Source organism: Prionailurus bengalensis, chromosome B2, assembly GCF_016509475.1.
Source record: "Prionailurus bengalensis isolate Pbe53 chromosome B2, Fcat_Pben_1.1_paternal_pri, whole genome shotgun sequence".
NCBI classification, from domain to species: domain Eukaryota; kingdom Metazoa; phylum Chordata; class Mammalia; order Carnivora; family Felidae; genus Prionailurus; species Prionailurus bengalensis.
In genome coordinates, this window is record NC_057349.1 from 132,905,493 (window position 1) to 132,929,688 (window position 24,196).

Sequence of the window (24,196 nt, forward strand, 5' to 3'; positions counted from 1 at the left end):
GTTCAAGTTTCATTACATTGTCATTTCATACAAAGAGGGGAAGAGATGATTCCCTGGGATCTTGAGGCAGGATTAGATGCTCTAATACCAGTTGGCAGGTGTGTATTTATAAAAATTTAATGTAATAAAGGTGACATTTTGAATCCGTGGGAAAGCTATGATGGTTCAATAAATAGTGCTGGTAGGTGCATACCTCTATCACAACTCTTCGAATTGTACACTTTAAATCTGTGCACTTTGCTGTCTGGCAATTACAGCTCAATAGAACTATAAAAATAGCTCTGAAATTGTTAGAGGAAAATTACTTTCCCTGTGCCAAAATAAACTTCAGAAAATAATGAAATGTAATGAGTGAGACTGTAAAGCAATTATAAGATACTGCAAAAAGAAATTTAAATGATGTGGGGGCAGGGAAGAACTTCCTAATAAGCATGAAACCAAGGAAGGGAAACCAAGGATCCCGTAAATGTGATCGTATCTTGCCAGTCCCTTCTCCCTCAGCCTTTCCCCATGTTAGCAGCCCGGTCCCCTTTCCTGTCCTACTAGGCACACTGTCAAAAATCTTACAGGTGTTCTTCCAAAATAAATATATTTCTAAAATTATATATATTAGTACATGTATATTATATGTATTAGTTTATTATTAGTTATTATATATATATAGTGTATATATATTATATATATACACATATATATACATATACATGTATATACATGTATATATACATATACCTATACATATATATAATGTATATAATGTATATATTATATATATATAATATATATGTTATATATATTATATATATAACATATATATTATATATTAGTACATATATATATGTAAATATGAGGCATTGTTTTGCAAAAAACAGAATTACATTAGTCTTTTTTGTATGTTTTCCAAATCCAGCGTACTTGAGGAAAGTCTCTTCGTGTCATCTGGCATAGTTCTAATTCCTTCATCTTAGTAGTCATGTAATAGCCAATTGTTTGTGTCCCAGTTTTTCCCAGTGTTCAGCCATTCCAAAATAATGGACGTTTACTTTATTTTCAGTTCTTGAAAATACACTACAAGTTATGTTGTTATTACCGTCTTGTACATATTTGGTGGGTATTGGTCCTTTTGTTTTTATGGAATAAACGCTTAGGAGTAGAATTGCTGTTCCTAAGGGTTAGAGTTTTAAGTATTTTTTTAAAAAAATTTGAATGTTTATTTTTGAAAGAGAGAGAGGGAGAGAGACAGAGCATGAGTCGGGGAGGGCAGAGAGAGAGGGAGACACAGAATCCGAAGCAGGCTCCAGGCTCTGAGCTGTCAGCACAGAGCCCGATGTGGGGCTCAAATTCCCTAACCGCGAGGTCATGACCTGAGCTGAAGTCAGCCGCTTAACCAACTGAGCCACCCAGGCACCCTATAAGTATTTCTACTTTTAATTAATGTTCTCAGGCTGCCTTTCAAAGAGACTGTATCCATTACACATTTCCTTCAGCCATGTATGAGTACTTCTTTTACAACATTCCTGCTAACAGTAGACATTATAGCCCATTTTACTTCTGCATTTTCCTTTTTTTTTTTTTTAACTTCCTCTTGCTCAAGGTTTCAAAATCAATCAAAGAGTGACTTGCTTCTTTCCTAGGTATTTTCTGAGCGTACACATGACCTTGCACCTGTATGCAACCTTTTAGTCCTAGCATATGTCTAGTTTTTCAGGATTTTCTTTAAATTCTTGCCCAGGCTCTTACTTGACACACCTGAAACCACAGCCTTAGGCAACTGTGATACCACCAGCAAATTGTTATTATATCTGTGCTGCCCTGCAGGTATGAGACCTTCTGTCTCCCTAAGCTGATGTCTGTGTCAAATGAAATTGCCACGATATCTTGGGAATAGTTTCCAGGGAGCTGTGAGTTGGGACAAAATATCAATGATTGTGGTCTAACAAAGCTGGTTTTGATAGAATTGCGAAATTTCAACCCTCTGTGATGGCATGTATTATTGCTTTTTCCTGTTTGCCCAGTCACTGAGCTGGGGAGTGAGGAGGATGGGAATAGCCTTTCATCAGAACATCCCCCTACCTCCGCCCCCCCCCCCCCCCCCCCCGCCGCCCCGAGGTTCCATCATTCTGTTAGGTAGACAATGTTCCACTTGTTTTGTGACTTCACAGTTCTGAAGTGGTTAAGTTTAGTTGCTAGTATTTCAATTTTTGTGGGAGAACGAGTTCACAGAGTCCTTACTTTGTCATTCTGGAAGTCACCTTCCTTTCCTAGTTTTCCTTAGCTTATTCATAGGTAGTGAGCCGACCATGTGAACTTTAAGGTCATTTTGTGCAAATCCAAGAAAAGCTGTTGGAATTCTAATTACATTAAATTTGTGAATTAATTTTGGAAGAATTGGCATTTTAAGATTTTTAGTTTTCTTAACTGGACACATGATTAAGACTGATAGACTTGATTATTTAAATGTATACTTTTGTGCAGTTTTTTAAATTTTCTAAGAATTCAGTCGTAAATGAGTCTAGGAAAAATACCTGTAATATATGATGGATATAGTGTTAATGACCTTTGATTAGCATTTTTAAATGTAAAGAGGGTAAGATATAAGCATAGGTAAAGGACATAAGGTATTTTTCAAAGAAGATATACAGGTGACCAGAAAGGCAAAGAATACCCAGTTAGAGATTAAAACAACACAAATTAAAATGAGATACCCTTTCCACTTAACAAAAACAAAACAAAAGAAAACATTGTTTGCGAAGAGTGTGGCAAACTATGTTCTTACACTGCTGTTGGATGTATGAATTGGTATGACTTGTTTGGAATACAGTTTGACCCATATATCCCTTTTCCTAAGAATTAATCCTTAGGAAAAATCATCAATTTACACACTCATTAAATAGTAACTGAGTGCCCACTTTATGCCAAATAATGTTTGTCACCAGGAATACATCAACAGAAACACATACACACTTAAAACCTTTGCCTTCATGGCATTTACATTCTTGTTGGTGAGGCAAACAAGAATAAAATTTAAACAAAGTTTATTAGAATGAGCAGGTGTGCCAAGAGGCAGGGGGAAGGTGGGAGAGAAGTATGGGGTAGAGGCATGTGTTTGGGATCTCCCAAGAATATTACAATAATGTTGAGAATGATTAATCTCTAAGAAGGGGAATATGTTTTATTTGCTTTATATTTTTCTGTGTCGTTTCTACAATGACTATGTAGAAATAGCAGAAATAAAACTTTTTTTAAAATAATAAAATTCTTTCACAGTATGAGTTTCTGACATTTTATAGAGCTTGGTTTATTTTAGCAGTCTCTTCAGACATTACAGTGGATGGATCCTACTTTAGAATAAATATAAATGAAGTTATTAGCATAGGGTTTAATTTTGCAACCTGTCACCCTTGGGTAAAATATGGCTTAATTTATTTTTTTAAATCTAGCTATTTTAAAACTTGAATTCATTTACATAATTGAAATTCCGTTTGCTTATCTGTAATTAAGAACATTGGAAAGGCCATCAATGTCTCTTTTCAAGAATTTTGTCACATAAATGTACTAAGTTACTCATTTACTTTGAGGCACTGAATTTCAACAGTAAAAATTGCTTGATCATTTTAAATATTTTATATTGAAAACTTCTTTCAAAATTGTTTAAAAATGTTTCATGGTTGATTTCATTATCCTTTACTTTCATTTTATATATTAACCATCAATTTAAGAATTTAGAGTAATTTAGAATTTTAGAATTTAATGCAGGAAAATATATTTTAGGAAAACAGTTAAAGGATGGGAAGAAGCCAGAACCATGCAAACCTATCCTCAAGGTGGAATTCAAAACGACTAGATCTGGGTAAGATTTTACTTCATTGCCAATATTCATTGTATACAATTACTAAAATAGCACTAAGGCCATTTTATCATTATGTTTTAAAGCCTACTTTAGAATGTTCTAGCCCAGTCTTAAATTTTATGCATGCTTTATTTAATGAAATAACTAAAATTGGTAAATTTAGGATAAAGTATTTCTTTGTATTCTCTTTGTCTTTGGTAGTTTTGTAATGTATCTTGGAAAGTTTGAATAATCTTTCTTGTTAAACATTATACATTCAGTTCAGTTACTCTTTAGCAACAATGGTTGTTACTATTCACTACTATTCACAGTAGTATTCACTACTGAAAAGTGGAACAAGCAGTGAAAAAATATTTAAAACTTAACCTATTTATACTATATATGTTAATTATGAAAGTTATGTGTGTTTTTCACAAATTAAATCTCATCGTGAGAATATTTGGCAAATACAACAACACATACGGTTTAAATATTAAAGGAAGTTTGTCAGTTGTATTTTGTATTTCTTATATGTACCAGATGTTTAAATGTATAATAAAGGGAAAAATTATAAATGTTTGCTAGAAAATTCCACCTCATTAACCCCTGAAAGAAGCCTTTTATTTATGTTCTAGTTCCCCAGGAAGAGTGTGTGCTTTTATTTATCATAGCTATGTAAGGGAGTGAATTTATGTAGTGTATACAGAGCATTGGTTCTCAAATTGTGGTCCTTGGAAAAGCAGTATTAGCTGAGAACTTGTTAGAAATGCAGATTCTCAGACTCTTCCCCACACCTTCTGGATCAGAAACTATCTGTGGGTGGAGCCAACCAATCTGTATTTTAATTAGACTGAGAGGAGATGCTGATGCATGGAAATTTAGAACCCTGGCATATGTTTTCTTTTTTAAGTTTATGTATTTTGAGAGAGAGAAAGAGCACACAGGGGTAGGGGCAGAGAGAAAGAGAGACAGAATCCCAAGCAGGCTCTGCACCATCAGCACAGAGTCCAGTGTGGGGCTTGATCTCACAAACCGTGACATCATGACCTGAGCCGAGATCATGACCTGAGCCGAGATCAAGAGTTGGTTGCTTAACTGCCTACGCCACCCCGGCGCCCCAGTTTTTAAATACCAGCTTATAACCACTGGTTATAACTGTGGTCCACTTACCTCGATTTACTCGTCTTCTAATCGTATTCATTTTAGCCCTATTCTCATTTGAGAAAGACGGTGGCTGAAGAATCATAAGGTTGCTGTTACTTGTCCTTGATACTCATCAGCCTTCCTGTGGGATTCGGAAGATATACTGGTTCCAACAAGAGGTTGAATGAACTCCAAAAGGAATGGCATCTGTTTAATTGACTGTGGCATCCCTCACTGTGTGACTTTTGGCATAGAGTTTTTTGACTTCTTGGAACTTCAGTTTTCTCATTTATTACATGACTATGATAATAGGTCAAAAGGTGGTTGTGATGAATTAAGTCATGTATTGAAAGCATTTCACAGAGTGCCTGGTACATAACAAACTTCCTATGAATAGTTGCTCTTATTGTTACTAGAAAACTTCCTACTACCAACTGTCCTACTGCCTACTACCTACTTCCTACTACCAAATTGTTTGCATAATTTGTCCTATGGCAAAGGAATGTAAGGAAAGGCAATGACAGCAAAAACAAAAACAAAGTGTGTGGGGTGAACCAGAAAAAAACCTGTGTTTATAGTTTACAATACAACATCAAATGAAATTGTCTACACATTTCAATTAACCATGCCTGTTGTCTACTGATTGGAAACAAAGGCGAATGTCCAGGGAGGATTTTTTTTTTTTTCTATTTGTGCTTTACTGTTTTCAATTTTTTTAAGCTTATGTATTTTGAGAGAGAGAGAGAGAAGAGGGAGGGAGAGAGAGAGAGAGAGAGAGAGAACACAAACAGGGGAGGGGCAGAAAGAGTGGTAGGGAGAGAATCCCAAGCAGGTTTCACATCGTCAGCAAGGAGCCCGATGTGGGGCTCGAACTCACAAACTGTGAGATCATTACCTGAGCCAAAATCAAGAGTCAGACGTTTAACCAACTGAGCCACCCAGGTGCCCCACCTGTTTTCAATTCTTTTATAATGATAATGTTTATGTTTCCAGTTTCTTCAGGATGGCAGCCATACCTTTTCTTAAGATCAGAAATGAAAAAAAAAAAAAAAAAAGTCTCATTCCTTTGCATTTGTAGATACCTGTAAATTGATCAATAGGATCACCCTCTGATAATGATCTTCACTGGCTTTGCAATTTCTTTTTTCACCTGGCATAGGACATTGGGTAAATTAAACAGGTTCTTTTTTTCACAGTGCATGGCCCCTTTGGAAACTTGAGATAGTTCCTTAGAATTCCAGTGTGCAACCAGCATTGAGAACTGCACCCCTATTCCACCTACAGCAGAATCACCCTCCTTTAAGTAAGCCAGTCAGCTCTCCCCTTTTCCTGTTCCTAGCAAGTGTCTTGAGCAGGTACTACCTGAAGTTGTTTGTCAGGTTGGCAACAAGTAATATTGGCAAATTACCAGATTTTTTTAGAAGAGTCATCCTTCCTTCCTCAAGATCTGCATTTTCTTCTTTTTGCCTAGAAATCATTTGAGGAGAAAGATTCTCTTTCATCCGTTATAACTCAACAATAATATCACTGCTTTGTGGATGTCTTGGCCATGTTGCCTAGATTAGGACCGCAGTAATATATTCTCAAGGCATGCTATATTTTTCCCTTCTAGAATTTTTACTTGTCATTAATGATGAAATTATTAGTTTAATGCATGTGTTCCCTCTTAAATATTCAGCTCAGTGAAAGCATGGGACATACCTGTCTCAGTTCTAATTGCCCTAGCATAGTGTTACTGAATATGAGGAAGAAGAACATAGGCCGGTGTTTCGAAAAGTGTATCCATGAAGAATTAACTGTTATAGATCAGTAATAACATATAATTTGTTTCTGAAGCAAAGGTACACTCTGACAAAAAATGGAATCACGATGTTGTATCTGACTTTTGTTTCCCAGTAAAATAAAAGCATATGTTGCACCAGGAGAGAGCAGATTTTTCCCCTAACATAGTGAATGGTGACAGTATAATTAATAGAACATTTTAATAGCACTTTTATTAAAAATATGGAACTATTCTTTACATGGCCAGTTCTTAATCCAAAGTTAAATGTGAAGTCAATTCTGTTGAAGTTGGTTTTTTGAAACACTGGCGTGACCCAGGTGTGGAGTGCTACAGCAGATGGTGCTCGAGCAAAGCGATTAAGGGTGTGAGCTCTGGAGCCGGCCCGCCTGGGTCCACTGCTTCCTCAGAGCCCTGCCATCTTGGGCACATCAGCTAAGCTCCCTGTGCTTGTATCTTCATCTGTAAGGCAGGAACAGTAATAGTATCTGCCTTATAGAGTTGTTACGAAGATTAAATATATGAAGCACTTGGAACATACCCTTTCTTTTTAAAAATTTTTTTTTGTTAAAGTTTATTTATTTTTGAGACAGAGAGAGACAGACCATGAACGGGGGAGGGACAGAGAGAGAGGGAGACACAGAATCTGAAACAGGCTCCAGGCTCCGAGCTGTCAGCACAGAGCCTGATGCGGGGCTCGAACTCACGGACCGTGAGATCATGACCTGAGCCGAAGTTGGCCGCTTAACCGACTGAGCCACCCAGGCACCCCGGAACATACTCTTTCAACCGGTTGTCTCACATACCTCTTGTCTCAGAACAGCATTCGATAAGCCCTGACGGGCATCTCTGATTTTGCTTTCTCAGAGCGGATGTACAAGTTGTAAGGTTGGCAAAACTATAATAAGTAAGGAGCCTCACTGATACTCTTCCCTGGATTGAGAATTCCACTCTGAGAAACATTATGACATTACATTATTTGTTTGTTTGTTTGACACACAATATTACATTAGTTTTGGTTGTAGTGATTCAACAACTCTGTGCATTATGCTGTGCTGGCCACAAGGGCAGCTACCGTCTGTCACCGTACAATACTATTACAGTACCATTGACTGTTCCATATGCAGTAACTTGCATCCCTGCAACCTCTTCATGCTGTAACTGGAAACCTGTATCTCCCATTCCCCTTCACCCATTTTGCCCATCCCCCCTCACCCCTGATTTTTTTTGTTTTTAAATATTAGATAAGGGTGATCTACTAGTGGGTTACGACAATACTTTTGTTGGTTGTGACATCAATTTTTAACTTATGGACTAGAATAAGATATAGAGTGCACTGCAGGTTTCAGGTTAAGTATTGGTTCACATGAAACTTGTTCAACTGTATGTACTTAGGTATCTGTATACTGTATCGTGAAGTAAAATGCACTTCGTACTGTGACTCAAGATCATCATGTTTGAGAGCCCCTGATTTAGGGGAAATAACTGAGGCTTCGGATTTTTAGACTTAGGCTCCAAGCCCAGTTCTGCCACTCAAGTGACGGTATAATCTTTGGCAAGTTGCTTACCATCACTGAACCTCTGTCCTTACCTTGGCAAAATAGGGACAGTAATTCCCACTTAATAAAAGTGCTGTAGAGACTGAAAGAAATAATATGTGTTTGGCCCATGGTACATGTTTGGTAAATTGTAGTTCCTTTTCTCCTTTACTTCTGCATTTTTTGTTTTGCTGATAGACTGCATAACAAGTTACAGGCAGGGCCAAATTTTCAACAACAATGAACTCTGGATAGGTTCAAGTTTTCAAACAGGTTTATTTTTGAGAGACAGAGTGCAAGCTGTGGAGGGACAGAGAGAGAGGGAGACACAGAATCAGAAGCAGGCTCTAGGCTCCAAGCTGTCAGCACAGAGCCCTATGTGGGGCTTGAACTCACAAACCGTGAGACCGTGACCTGAGCCGAAGTCAGATGTTTAACCGGCTGAGCCACCCAGACACCGCAGGAGTTAGTGTCTTTTAAGGAATATGCTACCACTCAGAGAATCACCAGTTTGGGGGAGAAGCATCTCTGTTCAGTATCCTAGAAGTGAATGTTATCATAGTTAAAAATGGCAGTTTAGTCACATTTGGAGAACCACATCTAAGAGATTAATTTACTCCCTTTCCTCTAACACGTACTATGGCAAACCCTTTGTGTATAGGGCCAGAGAGAATATTTTAGGCTTTGCAAGCTGGATAGGTCTCAACTGGCAGCTATCCAGCTCTGCTGTTGTAGCCCAAAAGCAGCCATAGACAACTCATAAATGAATGAATGCAGCTGTGTTCCATAAAACTTTATGTACAGACACTGAAATTTACATTTCCTTTAATTTTCATGTGTCATGATACATTCTTTTGCGTATTTGTTTCCAACTATTTAAGAATGTAAAAATCATTTTTAGTTTGTAGGCCATACAAAAACAGACAAGAGGTTATAGTTTGCTAACTCCGTTGATATGCACACATGTACATACATATAACGTATTTAAGTTTGTCTATAAGCAAACGTTGCCCCCCACCCAGTGGTGCCTGAATTTGTTTTCAAGTAGCTTAGTAGATGATTTCTTTAATTTATTTTTATTTTGGGGGGCACCTGGGTGGGTCAGTCTCTGTCAAAATACTCACGCTCTCTGTCAAAAATAAACATTTTTAATTTTTTTATTTTTTAAATTTATTTATTTTGAAAGAGAAAGAGAGTGCTATTGGGGAAGGGGCAGACAGAGAGGGAGAGAGAGAGAATCCTAAGCAGGTTCCACGCTGTCTGGCTATCAGCACAGAGCCTGACCCGAGGCTTGATCTCAGGAACCATTAGCTCATGACCTGAGCCTAGATCAAGAGCCGGGTGTTTAACCAATTGAGCTACCCAGTAGCCCTGATGATTTCTGTAATTAAAAAAAAAAAAAAAAAAAAAAAAAAAAAAAAGTGGTGGGGGGCACCTGGGTGGCCCAGTCAGTTGAGCATTTGACTCTTGCTTTTGGCTTAGGTCATGATCAGAGGCTTGTGAGATCCCCCATGTCCAACTCCATGCTGAGCGTGGAGCCTGCTTGGAATTGTCTCTCTCTCCCTCTCCCCACTTGTGCTTGTGTGCTTTCTCTCTCTTAAAAAAGAATTTTTTTTATATGTGCACTAAAAGTTGTAGGATGATTGCCTGTGTGGGAATATGAAAAAAACACAGATTGTAATAAAAACTCAGGGTACATTTGTGATATTCTGATCCTGAAAATATCTAAAAGTCTATTTCAGTAACACCCACAACTTGCTACCACTGAGTTTCCCCCACAGCTGCTAGAACTGTATCCAATGAGAGAATCCCAGCTCTCTGAAGCCCCAAAACAAACTCCCTCGTGCAAAAAGATTGTTATCCCCAGAGCACAGGCTCACTCTGGTATGTTTTTAAATAACTATATATAAATTATCCATAATCACATGCTGTGCTTACTGTGGCCAGACATTGTTCTAAGTGCTTTACACATATTTTCTTTAATTTTAGCAACCACTTTATGAGGCAGGTATGACAGATGAGGAGACTGTTACAGAGAGGTTGAGTAACTTGTCCAAAGTCATGCAAATCATAAGCAGAAGACCCCAGATTTAATGAAGTCTGTACTCTTAACCACACTGTGTTTCCTTTTTAATTAAACCTACTCTCTGTTCACATTAACCACAGTCCCCAAGATTATAGCTATACCTGCAGATCTGCCAGCAACAATTGCTTGGCTAAACTACCTTGAAAAAACTGAGATGAAAAAAATTTTTGGCCACAGAGCCAAAAGTCTTAGGATTAAAATAAGTTTGGAGTCCTGAAATAGACCACTGAAATTGGCAAAGTGAAAAGCCAGGATCAAAAGCAAAGTAGTAGAGAGGGGTATGCCGGGCAAAGTGAGGCTGGAAGGATCAAATGATGGGAGACTCTTCGGCCCCTCCTGCAGGGAGCAGTGCGGTTAAGCACTTGGTAAATGCTTGCTGAGTGGATGAATCATAGTAATATTCTAACTTAATTTGTGTAGTTACTCTTGAGTGGCCTATGAGCAGAAAATTCTTCAGCATAAGCTACGTTTTATAGTACTTTAATACAAAGTGTAGTGACAGATAACAGAAATGACATGAAAAATTGATAAAATATTTTTATGGTATTTCATAGGAAAAGTGCAGGTTTTTTTTAAAAGTATAATTGGTCACAATTGTTATATTAATTTCATTTTTTTTAAGATCTTATTTTTAAGTAATCTCTACACCCAACATGGTGCTCAAACTCACAACCCCGAGATCAGGAGTCAACATGCATTTCCGACTGAGCCATCCAGGCACCTGTATTAGTTTCATTTTTAACCACTATTACTATCTTCTTCTCTGAAGTGTTTTTGGAAGTACCTATTTTAATTATAACATTAAATAAAATCTTCACAAAAGAAGCATATTAACCTATAATTCCACTATTCTAAAACAATTTTTTTTCTTTTCATTTTCCTTCAATCTTTTTTCAGATACATTCCTTAATTGTATTCTTAGAGCATATTCAGTCTGATATTTTTTTTTCTGCTTAACATGTCTAAAGTCTTACTGGTTTTTATCAGCTTTTTTAAATAATTCATTGTAAAGGCTATGCACTTCACTCAGACTATTGTCCCTTTTGCTGAACATTTAGTTTTTGATATTATAATCAGGTTCTTCATATTAGAAGTAAAAATAGAGTAGTGAACAGATTCTCTTTTTTGATGTTGTAGATAACTGAACAGAGTTTTTACTGTTGTACTGTTTCTTTACAACAAATTTCCAGTGGTGAAATTTTGAAGATAAAAGATTTTTATGAATCTTGATAAATTCCCACATGGCTTCTTGGAAGTATCTGTGTATCCTTTTAAAGAACTGAGTATAAAATACAACAGTGTCACCAGTCTCATTAATGTGAGATGCTTTTGTGTTATTAGTTTCCTACCTTAAAAGTAAGCATTTATGCTTTTGAGTCATCTTAAATACTATAACCACAAATGTGAACTCCTAAATGAGTGCTGTTATGACAGAAAAGGCAACCTGCTGTGATAATAGGGACCTGAAGTTAAATTTGTTTTCATCTGCATACAAAGTGATGTTTCATAAAAACTTTATAACTTAATTTTTTTGCAAGCAGTCATCCAGCTGAGCTTTTATGTTTTGGCAGGGACCAAAATTATTTATATGCTTATCCATGCCCCTTTATCTAGAAACTATCTGATAAATTTAACAAAAGTTCGTATATTAGTGGTTGATACTCATTTGGTAACAGTTCTTCCATTTCTGAAATCCTAAAGTAGAATTTAAAATCTTGTACTTTTTTTTTTTAACCTTGTAGTTTGTGATGTGTTTATTTGTAAAAAAAAAAAAAAAAAAAAAAGGCACAGTTTCATTTCACACCTAATTGTTTTCAAAATCGTTACTTGTTGAGGCTATTCAGATATTTTCTTATACTGCCTCTAGTTTATTGATCCTACTTTTTTTACTGCTGAAGTTCATTCTGAGCTTTCTAGAGTTTTTTTTCTTTTAGAGCTGTCCCTTCTTCATCATCTAAATTGATTCTCTGTTAATCCTTAAAGCTTTATGGCTTGTTCGAATTAATCTAAGGATAGATTTTCCATCGTTATTCATCCTAATGTATGTTGTTTTTTTTTCCATCTCTAAAATGTTTCCATTTCTGATGTGTACATAGATTGTTCTGGTACTTTTACTTAACTGCTTATACACCGATGACAGCTTATATGCTTTGATTATGTTTTTCTAGAGGACAGAGATCAAATCCATTTAAGACCGTGTCTGCAGTAAATGATTTTGAAAACTTTGCAGTGTTCTTTCATAGATAAGCTTAGAAATCATACTTGTAACACTGTGAACTTCATATATAGTTTATTTAATCACAAAAATCACATGACAAAGATTGCATTGAAGGTTTTAGATTTCTTGTTTGAAAATAATGCCTAACTGTTACATAAATTCTTTCATTTGTATTGGTACTAGGAAAAAAAAAAAGTAAGGGGCTAGTATGAGTTGCTGTGGGACCTTATAGTTAATCCTCTATATCCTAACTAGCTTGCATTATGAAACTATAATACGCTGAAATCCCAAAGCATAATTTTTCTGAAATTTGTATGGCTAGGATAGGTCTTAAATAACTTTCTTTCTAAAAATATATCCTAGCAGAATTGTTTATTTTGGAAATTTCTTTCAAGTTGAGTATAAAAGACTACAGCTGGAGTCTCATATCTGCTTCTAGTCTTTTGTGATATGTTCTTTTAATGAGGCATATGAAGAAAATTCAGTTTTGCACAAATATGTAGTTTGACTTTTTTAAAATAGATTTTTAAAAAATGTTTATAATTTATTTTGAGAGAGAGAATATGCAGGCAGGGGAGAGAGGTAGAGAAAGAAGGAAACTAGGAATCCAAGCAGGCTCTGTGCTGTTAGCATGGAGCTCGATGCGTGGGGCTCAAACTCATGAACCGTGAGATCATGACCTGAGCCAGAAGCAAGAGTCTGACTGAGACTTAACTGACTGAGCCACCCAGGCACCCTTGTAGTTTGACTTTTAAAATAATGATAAATATTCCTTGATACTGTACCAAAACTTACCAAGTGGTAGATTCAGCAGTGTGAGAGCTGAATCCCTTTTCAGAAAAGCGTTCCTATTCTGTTTTCTTGAAAATCCTTTGGTGTGTCAGCACTTTCAGTGTCTCTTTTCCTCTTGCATGCTTTTATAACATCATGGCACTGGTAAATTGGAAAACATTGAGTGAGTCATTTGTATCTTGTAATGCTGACACATTTCATTATATATTTTCAAATTACTGATACCACCACTGATGTCATCAGCAAAGTTTTCAAGTATTGGGAAACTGTGAAATCCAGCATGGCAGATAGAAGTTCCCAAACTCTTGATTTTCACTTGAAAGGTCAGATTTTATCATTGTAAACAAATATTGTCAGTTGTTTTCCTTAAACTAACAGATTCATTCATTTTTGAGAAAATGACTCAGTTACCTCAGCCTAAATTATAACTTGTTAGTCATCCTTTCAGCAAAAGTAATAGCAAATAGTTTAGCTCACAATTCAAACAATTGTACAAGTGGTTTTCTGGAAATAAATGTCCATTTCAGTATACAGAAGTGCTTTGTGTATGCTTTTTATTTTCTTAACACAACACTAAAAAGACATATTGGGGCACCTGCGTGACTCAGTTGGTTGAGTGTCTGACTTCGACTCAGGTCACGCTCTCACAGTTTGTGGCTTTGAGCCCTGCATCAGGCTCTGTGCTGACAGCTCGGAGTCTGGAGCCTGCTTCGAATTCTGTGTCTCCCTGTCTTTCTGCCCCTCCCCCACTTGTGCTCGCTTGCTCTCTCTCTCTCAAAAATAAATACATTAAAAAAAATTTTTTTAAAAGACATATTAAGGGTCAAGATTTAAAATTAGTCATTTTATTGCTTCAACAAAGACATGAGGTGGCAGGAGAAAAATTCTTTTCATGTATGGAAATGAGGACTAAAATGAAGAGGTCCAGTTTGGTGCCACTGCTTCAATTCATGCTGAGATGCCAGGAGTTTAATCCACCTACTATTACCTTGTGCCATCGGTGCAAATATCAGCACAGTGTAAGGCAAATAATGTCTTCATATCGTGATGAAAATGGCTTTATCTTCACAGTAAAGGATCCTGAAAATCCCTAGGGGTTCACAGACCACCTTCTGAGTATCACTGCTGTATACTGTAAGGCAATTTATGGAAATGTTTTGAGATTCCACATTTTTGATAACTAAAAGGATATGCATTAAGTCTGATTACTATAACAACTTTACATAAAAATTATATCAATAAAAATAACCAAATTATATTAAAATCTTAACACTTTACTCAAATACTGTGATATGCAAACCTGCTCTACTAAAGCTGTATCATTGTTACCTTGATCATTAAGTGAACAGGAACTTGTCTAAATATATTATGCTCCTTTATTTTTCCCCAAACTTCTATCTCTCCGTGTTAGCAAAAGAGAATATTAGGGTTAGTCACTAGTGAAATATGGTCTGGAGATGGCTACTCTGATTCTCAGAGAGTCGTCTTAAAATTGGCAAAGGTAATATCTGAACTAGAAAGGCACTGGAATATCACCATCATGATGCTAAAGTAATAGTCACTTTCTGAGAATGTATTTTGTACCAGGCACTGTAATAAGCAACGTGTATATTGTGTTACTTAATCTTTACAATAACTCTGTGAGGTGTCTATTACAGAAGACAAAACTGAGGCTCAGATAATCAAAATTGAAGTAAGTTGTTCAGTCCTATAGATACAAAGTAATAGAGTTAGGATTTGAACATAGATGTCTTCTTCCAAAACTTGGGTTATGACCCATTATGCATCTCTGTATACCCTTCAGTATCATAATGAGTTATTGTTAGGCTACCATATTATCTTCCTGTTTACTCTAAAAGGTCCCTGGTGAAAACTTGTTATAACTAAGCAGTAGTTCTCTTATTAAAGAGTTGTTTTGGAGATCTGCCTCTCTACTCAGACATGCCCCACTAAAGAGTTCTGTGGTTTCTGATTTAACTTTAGAGTGTCAGGGGGTATGTATGGGGCCTTAAAGTGAGATCTTCAATGACATCTTCACATTTCCCCCTGATGGTATCCTTAGATGGCTCAACTTTTTGTCTTCTAGACTAGTGCTACTCAGAGTATGATGCATGAATGGTTCCAGTGTGCTAACTCTCTGAGACAAAATACGTACAGAAATCAAAAGTAAGAGTATGGAAATTTGAATATCATTTGACATTACCACAACATCTGTGCACACATTTAATTGTTTTTCTTACAAAAGCACAGGTTTTCAATGACTTGAAAACTTTTTTAATTCTTGACCATAGATAGTTCAAGAAGTGTTGTTTGAAACTAACATTAAATGATAAGAAGGGTACTTTTAATTCAACTCCCTGTGTTTTAAATTTTATATTCTTTTTATTTCCCAGCCCTTCAACATTTAAGTTTTTCAAACCCTTGTTCTTGATTATTCCATTTTGATTTGATAGCTCAAAACACTTAGTAGAACTAAGAACTCATTATTACTTTTTGAGTGTGCTTCACAGTTTGTTTTCCACTCTAACCATGTATGCAGATGAACCTATTATAATAATTAGCACATAATCAGCAAAATCTAAACTTTAAGCTTTTATGTGAAAAGTCAACAATTTGACACCACGTATGAGATCCAAGTTATATAGGTTGCTATTAAACTATTCAAATTAGATAATTAGAATTTACATTTGAAATTTGAACTGAGAATCTTAGAAATTTGATGTAGGGGTCTCATGAAAATCATATGTTCATGGGGCACTTGGGTAGCTCAGTCAGTTGAGCATCCAACTTCGGTTCAGGTCACGATCTCACGGCTTGTGGGTTCAGGCCCCTCATTGAGCTCTGTGCTGACAGCTCGGAGCCTGGAGCCTGCTTTGGATTCTGTATCTCCCTCTCTCTCTGCCCCTCCCCTGCCCACACTCTGTCTCTTTCTCTCCCTCTCTCTCTCTCTCAAATAAGTAAACATTTTTTTTTTTTTAAATCGTGTTCATTCAACAGAAAGTTAAGCACTGGGGTTAGAGTGGTAAAGATAAGGTATTAGTTAGCTTTCAAGAGCTAAGGTATAATTCTGCTTACCAAATATATAGTTAATTGTTTTCTCTGAAATAGAATGGCATATCTCCATTTGAAAAAAGTTGGAGAAATCGATAAGGTTAGTAATGTACAATTACATATGGGATAAGTTAGAGCTTAAATTTCAATTGTAAAAATATATTTAGTAGTGAACAATATAATTGGTAGTACTAATTATATGAAAGATTATCAGAATAGCATAACAGTTAAATTTCAAACTTCTTTAGACAGCGTTTATTACCATATCTGGCCATGGGCTCCTCCTATAGCATTTCTCGTTGTTAAGTCCTAGGACTGGTGATCAACTGAGCAATAGATTTCGTGGTATTTAAATATGTATTTGGCAGTCACTTTTGGTCTAGATAGGGCCTGGGAATGCAGAGGTAAATTATACACTATGTGTCCTGAAGGAGCTTAGATAAATAAACATAATGACAATTCCGTGTGGTAAGTGCTGAAGGGAAGTAGGCGCAGGATGCTTAGGAACACAGGAAAGGCACCCAGCTCAATCAGGATGAGTAGGTCAGGGAAGGTTTTTCTGAGGAGATAATGATGCAAAATTATAAAATGTCCAGACACCTTTCTCTTGTGGAGGTCTTCAAAAATGATGGTCTTGAAGAGCACCCAACATCATTGAAAGAAATTCTACTCAAATTTAAAAATTTTTAGAGTCAACAGAAAGTTAGGGGAAGTATATCTCAGGCAATAAACAAGTGCAAATGCTATTGTAATAATTTCAGCTGTAGGTTATTAGGGTCAGAACAAAAGTAATTACGGGGATGAAATGGAGGAGACAAGTTCTTGAGATCCTAATGGAGAAAACAGGATGTGTTGTACAAGATTTGGAGTCATGTCCTCTATTACCATGGATTGCTTTACTCTGCTGTGCCCCCACTGGCCATTTGGTTCCTCAGGTATACCAACCTCATTCCTGACCCGGGGTCTTTGCAATGGTCATTCCTACTGCCTGGAATGTACATCCTTTCCCCCAACCCCAGGCTCTTTGAGTGGCTGGCTCTTCACTGTTCTGGCCCCGCTCATCTGTCATTACTTAGGGATCTTTTCTGACCACTCTTACAGTAACTGCCCTATCCCCTTCCTCACAGCCAGCCCACCATTTCACTTTGTTTTCTTTTCTTTGGAACATTGTTGCAGTGTGCTTGTTCATGTAGACTGGATGTGAGAGCACAGGAATACAGGTGCTCAAAGAAAATGGGGAATGTTATAGAACTGAGATGAGCAAACTAGTTATACAAATGGAGTTTTAGATAGAAATACCTCCTTAAATAAAGCATGGTTCGTATGGAAACCAACTTGAGCCAAACCTTTTGACAAGGCCAGCCTGGGGGAGGTTAATCAGAAGGATAAAGGAGTTAGAAGTGTCTAGGCTCTTAAAATTTTCAATCAAAATTATAAAATGTCCAGACACCTTTCAAATGTGCATGTCTTCAAAAATGGTCTTGAAGAGAACCCAACATCATTGAAAGAAATTCTACTCAAATTCAAATCTTAAAGTTATGAGATAAAAATTATATTATCTCCAAGCCTTATTATAACATCAAAAAAGCTAACCTTTTGTTTAAAAACAACAGTATTCTCCACCTCCATAATTCTTACTTTACCTAGAAATAATATAGATTTGTAGAAGTTTTTATGTAATTCCAAATGCCAACAAGACTCTGTATTTATATAATTTTCACTATCTGGTGTTAAAATATTTAACCTTGTTTTATCATTGTATTTATGACTACTTTCTTATAAAACATTCATGTCATTAATATTTATTCTTCAAAGTTTGGTTCATTATAATGGAAAAAAATATAACCTGCAAACTTAGATGATTTTTTTAAACAGCACATAAAATAAAAAAGGAAAAATACATCTTTATATATATATATATGTGCATTTATTGTTAGACTTGGGAAACTTTTATTATTATGAAAAAGAATATTACCTTGGTATGTCTTTGAAACTATTTCTTACTCATATTTTTTTGTTCATATGTTTTTATTCTTATTTTTTTCATTGTATATTTTTTCTCCTAAGTTTAGAAAAGAAGTACAGACAACTGACAAGGCCATTGAATACACACTTAGTTGTCTTTGAGGATAAACCTACCTAGTTGCCATGGTGTTATTTAATGCCATATTAACAGTTTATCTAATAAACTGGTGATTTACCTGGTCAATAATGGAAACCTAGCCAGGTTTCCATGGAAATTTTATTCTGTAATGTAGCAGAGCATCTCCCTTTTCCTGGTTCTTATGTTATTAATACTGTTTTTTTTTTTAATATTTTTATATTTAGTTATATTTAGTATATTTACTAAATTACTATATTACTATATACTATATTACTATATTACTATATATTAGTATATTTAGTATATATTTAATATATATATTTAGTTATATTTTATATTTTTTATATTTAGTTATAGATTACACACTTGTGCTACTACTCTATTAGTGGAGTTTATTCTTGTTTTGATAAAAATAAATATAATTTAGAAATTTTAATGTTTCTTTGCACATATCAAAAGAAGGAAAACTTTCACAATGGATGATAATGGTAATTTGATGATAATAGTAATAATAATAGATAACTGTTACTAGTAATAATAATACATAACTGTTACCAAAGGTGTACTGTGTTACAGACATTGACCCCAGTGCTTTGTGTATATCAATTCAGTAATTGAGGGTAGATGCTTACCACTCAGACTCCATCTTATAGATGCAAAAGCTAGGCACAAAGAGGTTAAGCAGCTTGTCCAACATCACACAGAAAGTAAAGCCAGAGCTGAGATTTAATTTAAACTCAGGTAGTTTAGTTCCAGAACTAGCACTTTTTTGTTTCAAGTAATAAAATATTGCTTAATCTTATTATCTCATTATTCACAGCCATGTAACAACAAACAAGCTTCAAGTTGAACACAAGAACTAGCACTTTTAACCACTACATGTTATTATATACTCTTTATACCAGATGTAAGGAGGAGGAAAATAGATCTACTGACCTTAGAGGAAACATTCAGAAACTACCTAAAAATCATACACGAAAAGATTCAAGAAAATCTTGTATCAAATTTTTGAAATCATCTGTTAATGTAAATAACTTCCCCACCTATAAATGGTGAGACATGTGGCAGATCAAGAGCCATCCCTTAGAATGCAAGGAACTCTTAGTAAATAATTAGAAGAGGATTACTAATACAATGAAAACATGGACAAAAAACATGAATAAGCAAGACAAAGATAAATACACACAGGTCAGAACATACAAAAAGATGTTTTGTGTTTTGCATATTTAGGAGTTTTAAAAAGTGGGTCTAGATAAATCATGAAGTAATGACTGATAGGGAGACAGAGTTGTAGAGCTGATTAGAAGTGGCAGGCTGACAGCTGGTGATGTACACGGGCACTGTGGTTTGAAAGCATACCAGCCAAAATTCCAGAAGTGAGCCCTACAGAAAATGATTTTGAGTGACTGTTTTCTCAAGGGTGACTTATAGCTAGTATATTCCTGATACATCAATGAGAAGTTAATTCATTACATACAGTGGATGCCATGGGTCATTAACATTCTCTTTTAGACCTTCTGTTGAGAAGGCCTGGTTATCAGGATTGAAAATAAAAGCAGTGCATTCAAGACACTTAACCAATAGAAACCCAGAGAGAATTTTTTGACAATTATATAAAGAAGGTAAAGGAAAAATTTTTAGGGATCAAGGGGGGAGGTATGAGAGCGTCATATATGGTCAATGTTCATTCTTACTGTAGGTTAATTTTCATGAATTCACCTGGGTCTTACCTAATGCAATTAAAAAACCCACCTGTGATTATTCAATTAAATCACACATAAAAATGTTAGAATTTAAGATTTCATTATGTCACTAAGTAAAAAATGTATAACACAGCAAGAAAGTAGTCTTCATTATGGTGTTTATAATCCCACCTATGTATTTTACTTCCAGGGAACCTTTTATTATTTTATCAGGAGGTTTGTCCTATGATACTGTAGGAAGAAGACCCTGCTTAACAGTTATGCATGGGAAAAGTACTGCTGTGCTGGAAATGGACTATTCAATTGTGGATTTTCTAACGCTATGTGAAACACCATACCCAAATGGTAATAAGCTTTGCATCTTTAAAACGTATTCTCTGTGGATATCTGCTATTCAGAACAAAGACCTGTTTGTTTTCTAAATAGTTTCCTTATCCTAGTATGCTGTCACTCTTCTGGGGGAGAGATTCTGTCTTCATAACTTTGTAAGTTTTATTTCAGAAGTTAATTTTGTTTAATAAGCTTTATCTGTTTAATATGACATAGTAGTAGTTAGTGCTACTGAAGGTTAAACAGAACTGCCCACATTAAGCAACATTTTAAAACTCTATAAAACACTAGTGTATTAATTGATCAAGGTTCTCCAGAGAAACAGAACTGATAGCACATAAGGAGAGGAGAGAGGAATAAGGAATTTATTTTAAGAAATTGGTTCACACAATTGAGGGTGATAAATCAAATTGATCAAGCACATGGCAGGCTGAAAATTTGGGAGTTGATGTTGCTGTCTTGAGGCAGAATTGCTTCCTTTTTAGAAAGCCTGTCTTCTCTCTTCAGGCCTTCAACTGATTGGATGAATCCCACCCACATTATACCTGATAATCTCCTTTACTGGGAGTCTGCTGATTTAAACGTTTATCACATCTAAAAAATACCTTCCCAGCAACATCTAAATTGGTGTTTAACCAAACAAGTGGGCACCAAATCAGAGACTAGTGACACATAAAATTAACCATAACAGCTAGCGTGTATCCTTTCAAGAGGAATTGAAATCTGGATCTTTTTTGTTTCATTTGAAGCTAATTGAAATGTAAAGCTATAACACATTTTATAATTAACAAGTGCGTACAAAATATCTAAGAAAGAGATTATAGTATTGTAGTGATACTCTACTGAGTTCCTATGAGAGACAAGAATAAGAATTGTTCTTATGGATATTCAGATTTAAATTTTGGGTTTGTTGCCCATGTCCTGCCTTGGATTTTGCAATACCATAGAAGTTACTGTGAACTTCTTGTTTTATTCGTCTTTACAAAATTGAAGTAATTTTGTATGAGTTATATAGATTTATCTCATTTAAAACCAAGTAGTCTTAAATTACATGAAGTGCAAGATCAGATTGTTACATACTTGAGAGAATGGAACAAAAATTTTTAAAAAAGCAATGTGTATTATCTAATTTGCTGTCTTATTCCATATTTAAAACTGTTATTTATGCATTGTTTTCCTATTCCAGATTTTCAGGAACCATATGCTGTGGTGGTTCTTCTCGAAAAGGATTTAGTACTTATAGACCTTGCACAGAATGGGTAAGAATAAAATTTGGTGAGAGATTATTTTAGTATATGGTAGAAAAGACTCTTTTTAGCATAGGGTTGGCTATTTCTTTTTTTTTTTTTTTGAAAACTCTATATTTATATCCATAATGTTGGCCTCTTTTAGAGTTTCAGACACACATTTCTAATTACCTGCCAGATTTCGCTAGTATGTTGCTCACACAGAATTTCTATTTTTTAAGTCAGAATTTCTTGAATTTCTGAAATTTCATATAATTCAACCTAATACTGGGACACTCTGGGGGCACACAAAATAAGTGCAGAATTCATCCCATCACAGTTTACCTCCAGATAAGCTCTGTGGCCTCCCCACCCACATGCACTCTCTGTGGCACTGTCATGAATACCGTTGTCAGAGTAATTGTACATGCAGCACCCAGCTTGTCACTCTCCTCTTTCAAGGGTCCCATACTCTACTGACTGAGCCAAGCGGTGCCCTGTTATTCTCCTCTTTAAACCACTATGATCTCTACTGTTTTATTATTTGAAAGCACCTTCTCAGCCTGCTTCTCCACACAGTAAGGAATTTAGGATACCTTTCTGACTTGATTTCTCACTGTCTTCCTACAGGTGCCTTATTCCCTAGAAAAACTGAACTGTGTATTAAACAAACATCATACTTCAATGTCTTTTCTTATATAGTTCCCAATGGCTGCAAACTCCACTTGCTTCACTGCCATCCAAACTCCAGATAACTTTCAAAGTCAGTCCTCTTTTCCTCATTCAACTTCCTCTTCTAGGGGCCCCTGGGTGGCTCAGTCGGTTGCGTGTCTGACTTCGGCTCAGGTCATGATCTCGTGGTTTGTGGGTTTGAGCCCATGTGGGCTCTGTGCTGACAGCTCAGAACCTGGAGCCTGCTTTGGATTCTGTGTCTCCCTCTTTTTCTGCCCCTCTCCTGCTTGTGCTCTTGCTCTCTCTCTCTCTCTCTCTCTCTCTCTCTCAAAATTAAATAAACATTTAAACTTTTTCTCCTCTCTCTTAACCAGGTATATCATACCTGGTGTATAAATTGCCACCATAGCTCCTTTGCAACTTTTTGTGGTATTTGCCATATTCTCCTTTTTCCAACATAGATGATAAATTCTTTGAATGCAAGAATATTACATTATTTATTTGTATCTCTTGAAATAGTCATGAAAATTTAATTGTGTTTACCCATTTAGGATCTCAGTGTTTCTCAATTATGGGCAATTTGCCCCCCCCCCCCAGAAGATACTTGATTGTATCTGTGTAAACATCTTTTCTAGATGATATTGGCATCTAGTGATGGACAGGGTTGCTGCTAAACATCCACAATGAACAGGACAGTCCCTTATAATAAAGAATTATCTGATCCAAAATGTGAATAGTACCTGGATTGGGAAACCCGGAAGTACAAGTATTAACAGTATTATTTACCTTATTTAAGTATCAACAGTATTATTTACCTTATTTTAAGGTACTACTAGATTCATATCAACTTAATATGTACTACCTGTAATGATCATTTTTTTTTTACTTTTTGAAAATTACAAGACTATAGTGGAAAAGAATTTGAAAACAGTATTTCTAAAGGGCAGTCTTGGAATAACTTATTCTTAATATGATTTTATTTTTGGGGGCGCCTGGGGTGGCTCAGTCCGTTAGGCTCCCAACTTTGGCTTAGGTCATGATCTCATGGTCTGTGGGCTTGAGCTGTCAGCACAAAGCCTGGAGCCTGCTTCCGATTCTGTGTCTCCCTCTTTCTCTCTGCCCCTCCCTCGCTTATGCTCTGTCTCTGTCTCTCTCTCTCTCTCAAAAATAACATTAAAAAAATTTGTTTTAAATATGACTTTTTTTTCATTAGCTAAGTTTTCAAATAGTGGGACTTTTTGCCTGTGGTCTATACTGATATGTATTTAAGTTAAAGAAAATATTGTCCAAATAACCTGTGACTAGGCATTTTATTTAGCAAACGTATCAGTTAAATGTATGGTAATAGTAGAGTCATTGTGCCTAAGGATTATAAAGTATGTTTATAAAGAGAAAAAAGTTACCTGCCATTTTTTTAAATTCATGTTTTTGTTTGAATTTTTCTTCTGTGTTTTTATGTGTGTTCGAGGAAGGAGTGATGACAGTTCACTTCATTTTGAAATCTAAAAAGGGCTTTTCTGAATTTATTCTTTTCTAATTTTTAAATTATTGTCAGTGGTAGACTGATGAATACATACAATTTTTGCAGATGAGCCACTCTAAACTTCTGAGACTTTTTAGGGCCAGTTGCTGGTTTTCCAGATATTTTTAAGTAACCATTCTCAAGGAATTCAAACCAGAAAAGAAATATCATTGTACGTTTAGTTAGGATTTTACTTTAAGAT

The 24,196-nt window shown here is 35.7% G+C and overlaps 1 protein-coding gene across 4 annotated transcripts in view; it reads left to right on the forward strand.

Moving 5' to 3' along the window:
• STXBP5 (syntaxin binding protein 5) overlaps positions 1 to 24,196 on the forward strand; it is a 173,560-nt gene that overhangs the window by 67,235 nt on the left and 82,129 nt on the right. For all 4 annotated transcript variants that reach the window (XM_043592558.1, XM_043592556.1, XM_043592557.1 and 1 more), the window contains exons 9-11: positions 3,772 to 3,850; positions 20,435 to 20,589; positions 21,761 to 21,833. In XM_043592558.1, coding sequence (XP_043448493.1) covers positions 3,772 to 3,850; positions 20,435 to 20,589; positions 21,761 to 21,833 — 307 coding nt within the window. The remainder of the gene's footprint in view (positions 1 to 3,771; positions 3,851 to 20,434; positions 20,590 to 21,760; positions 21,834 to 24,196) is intronic.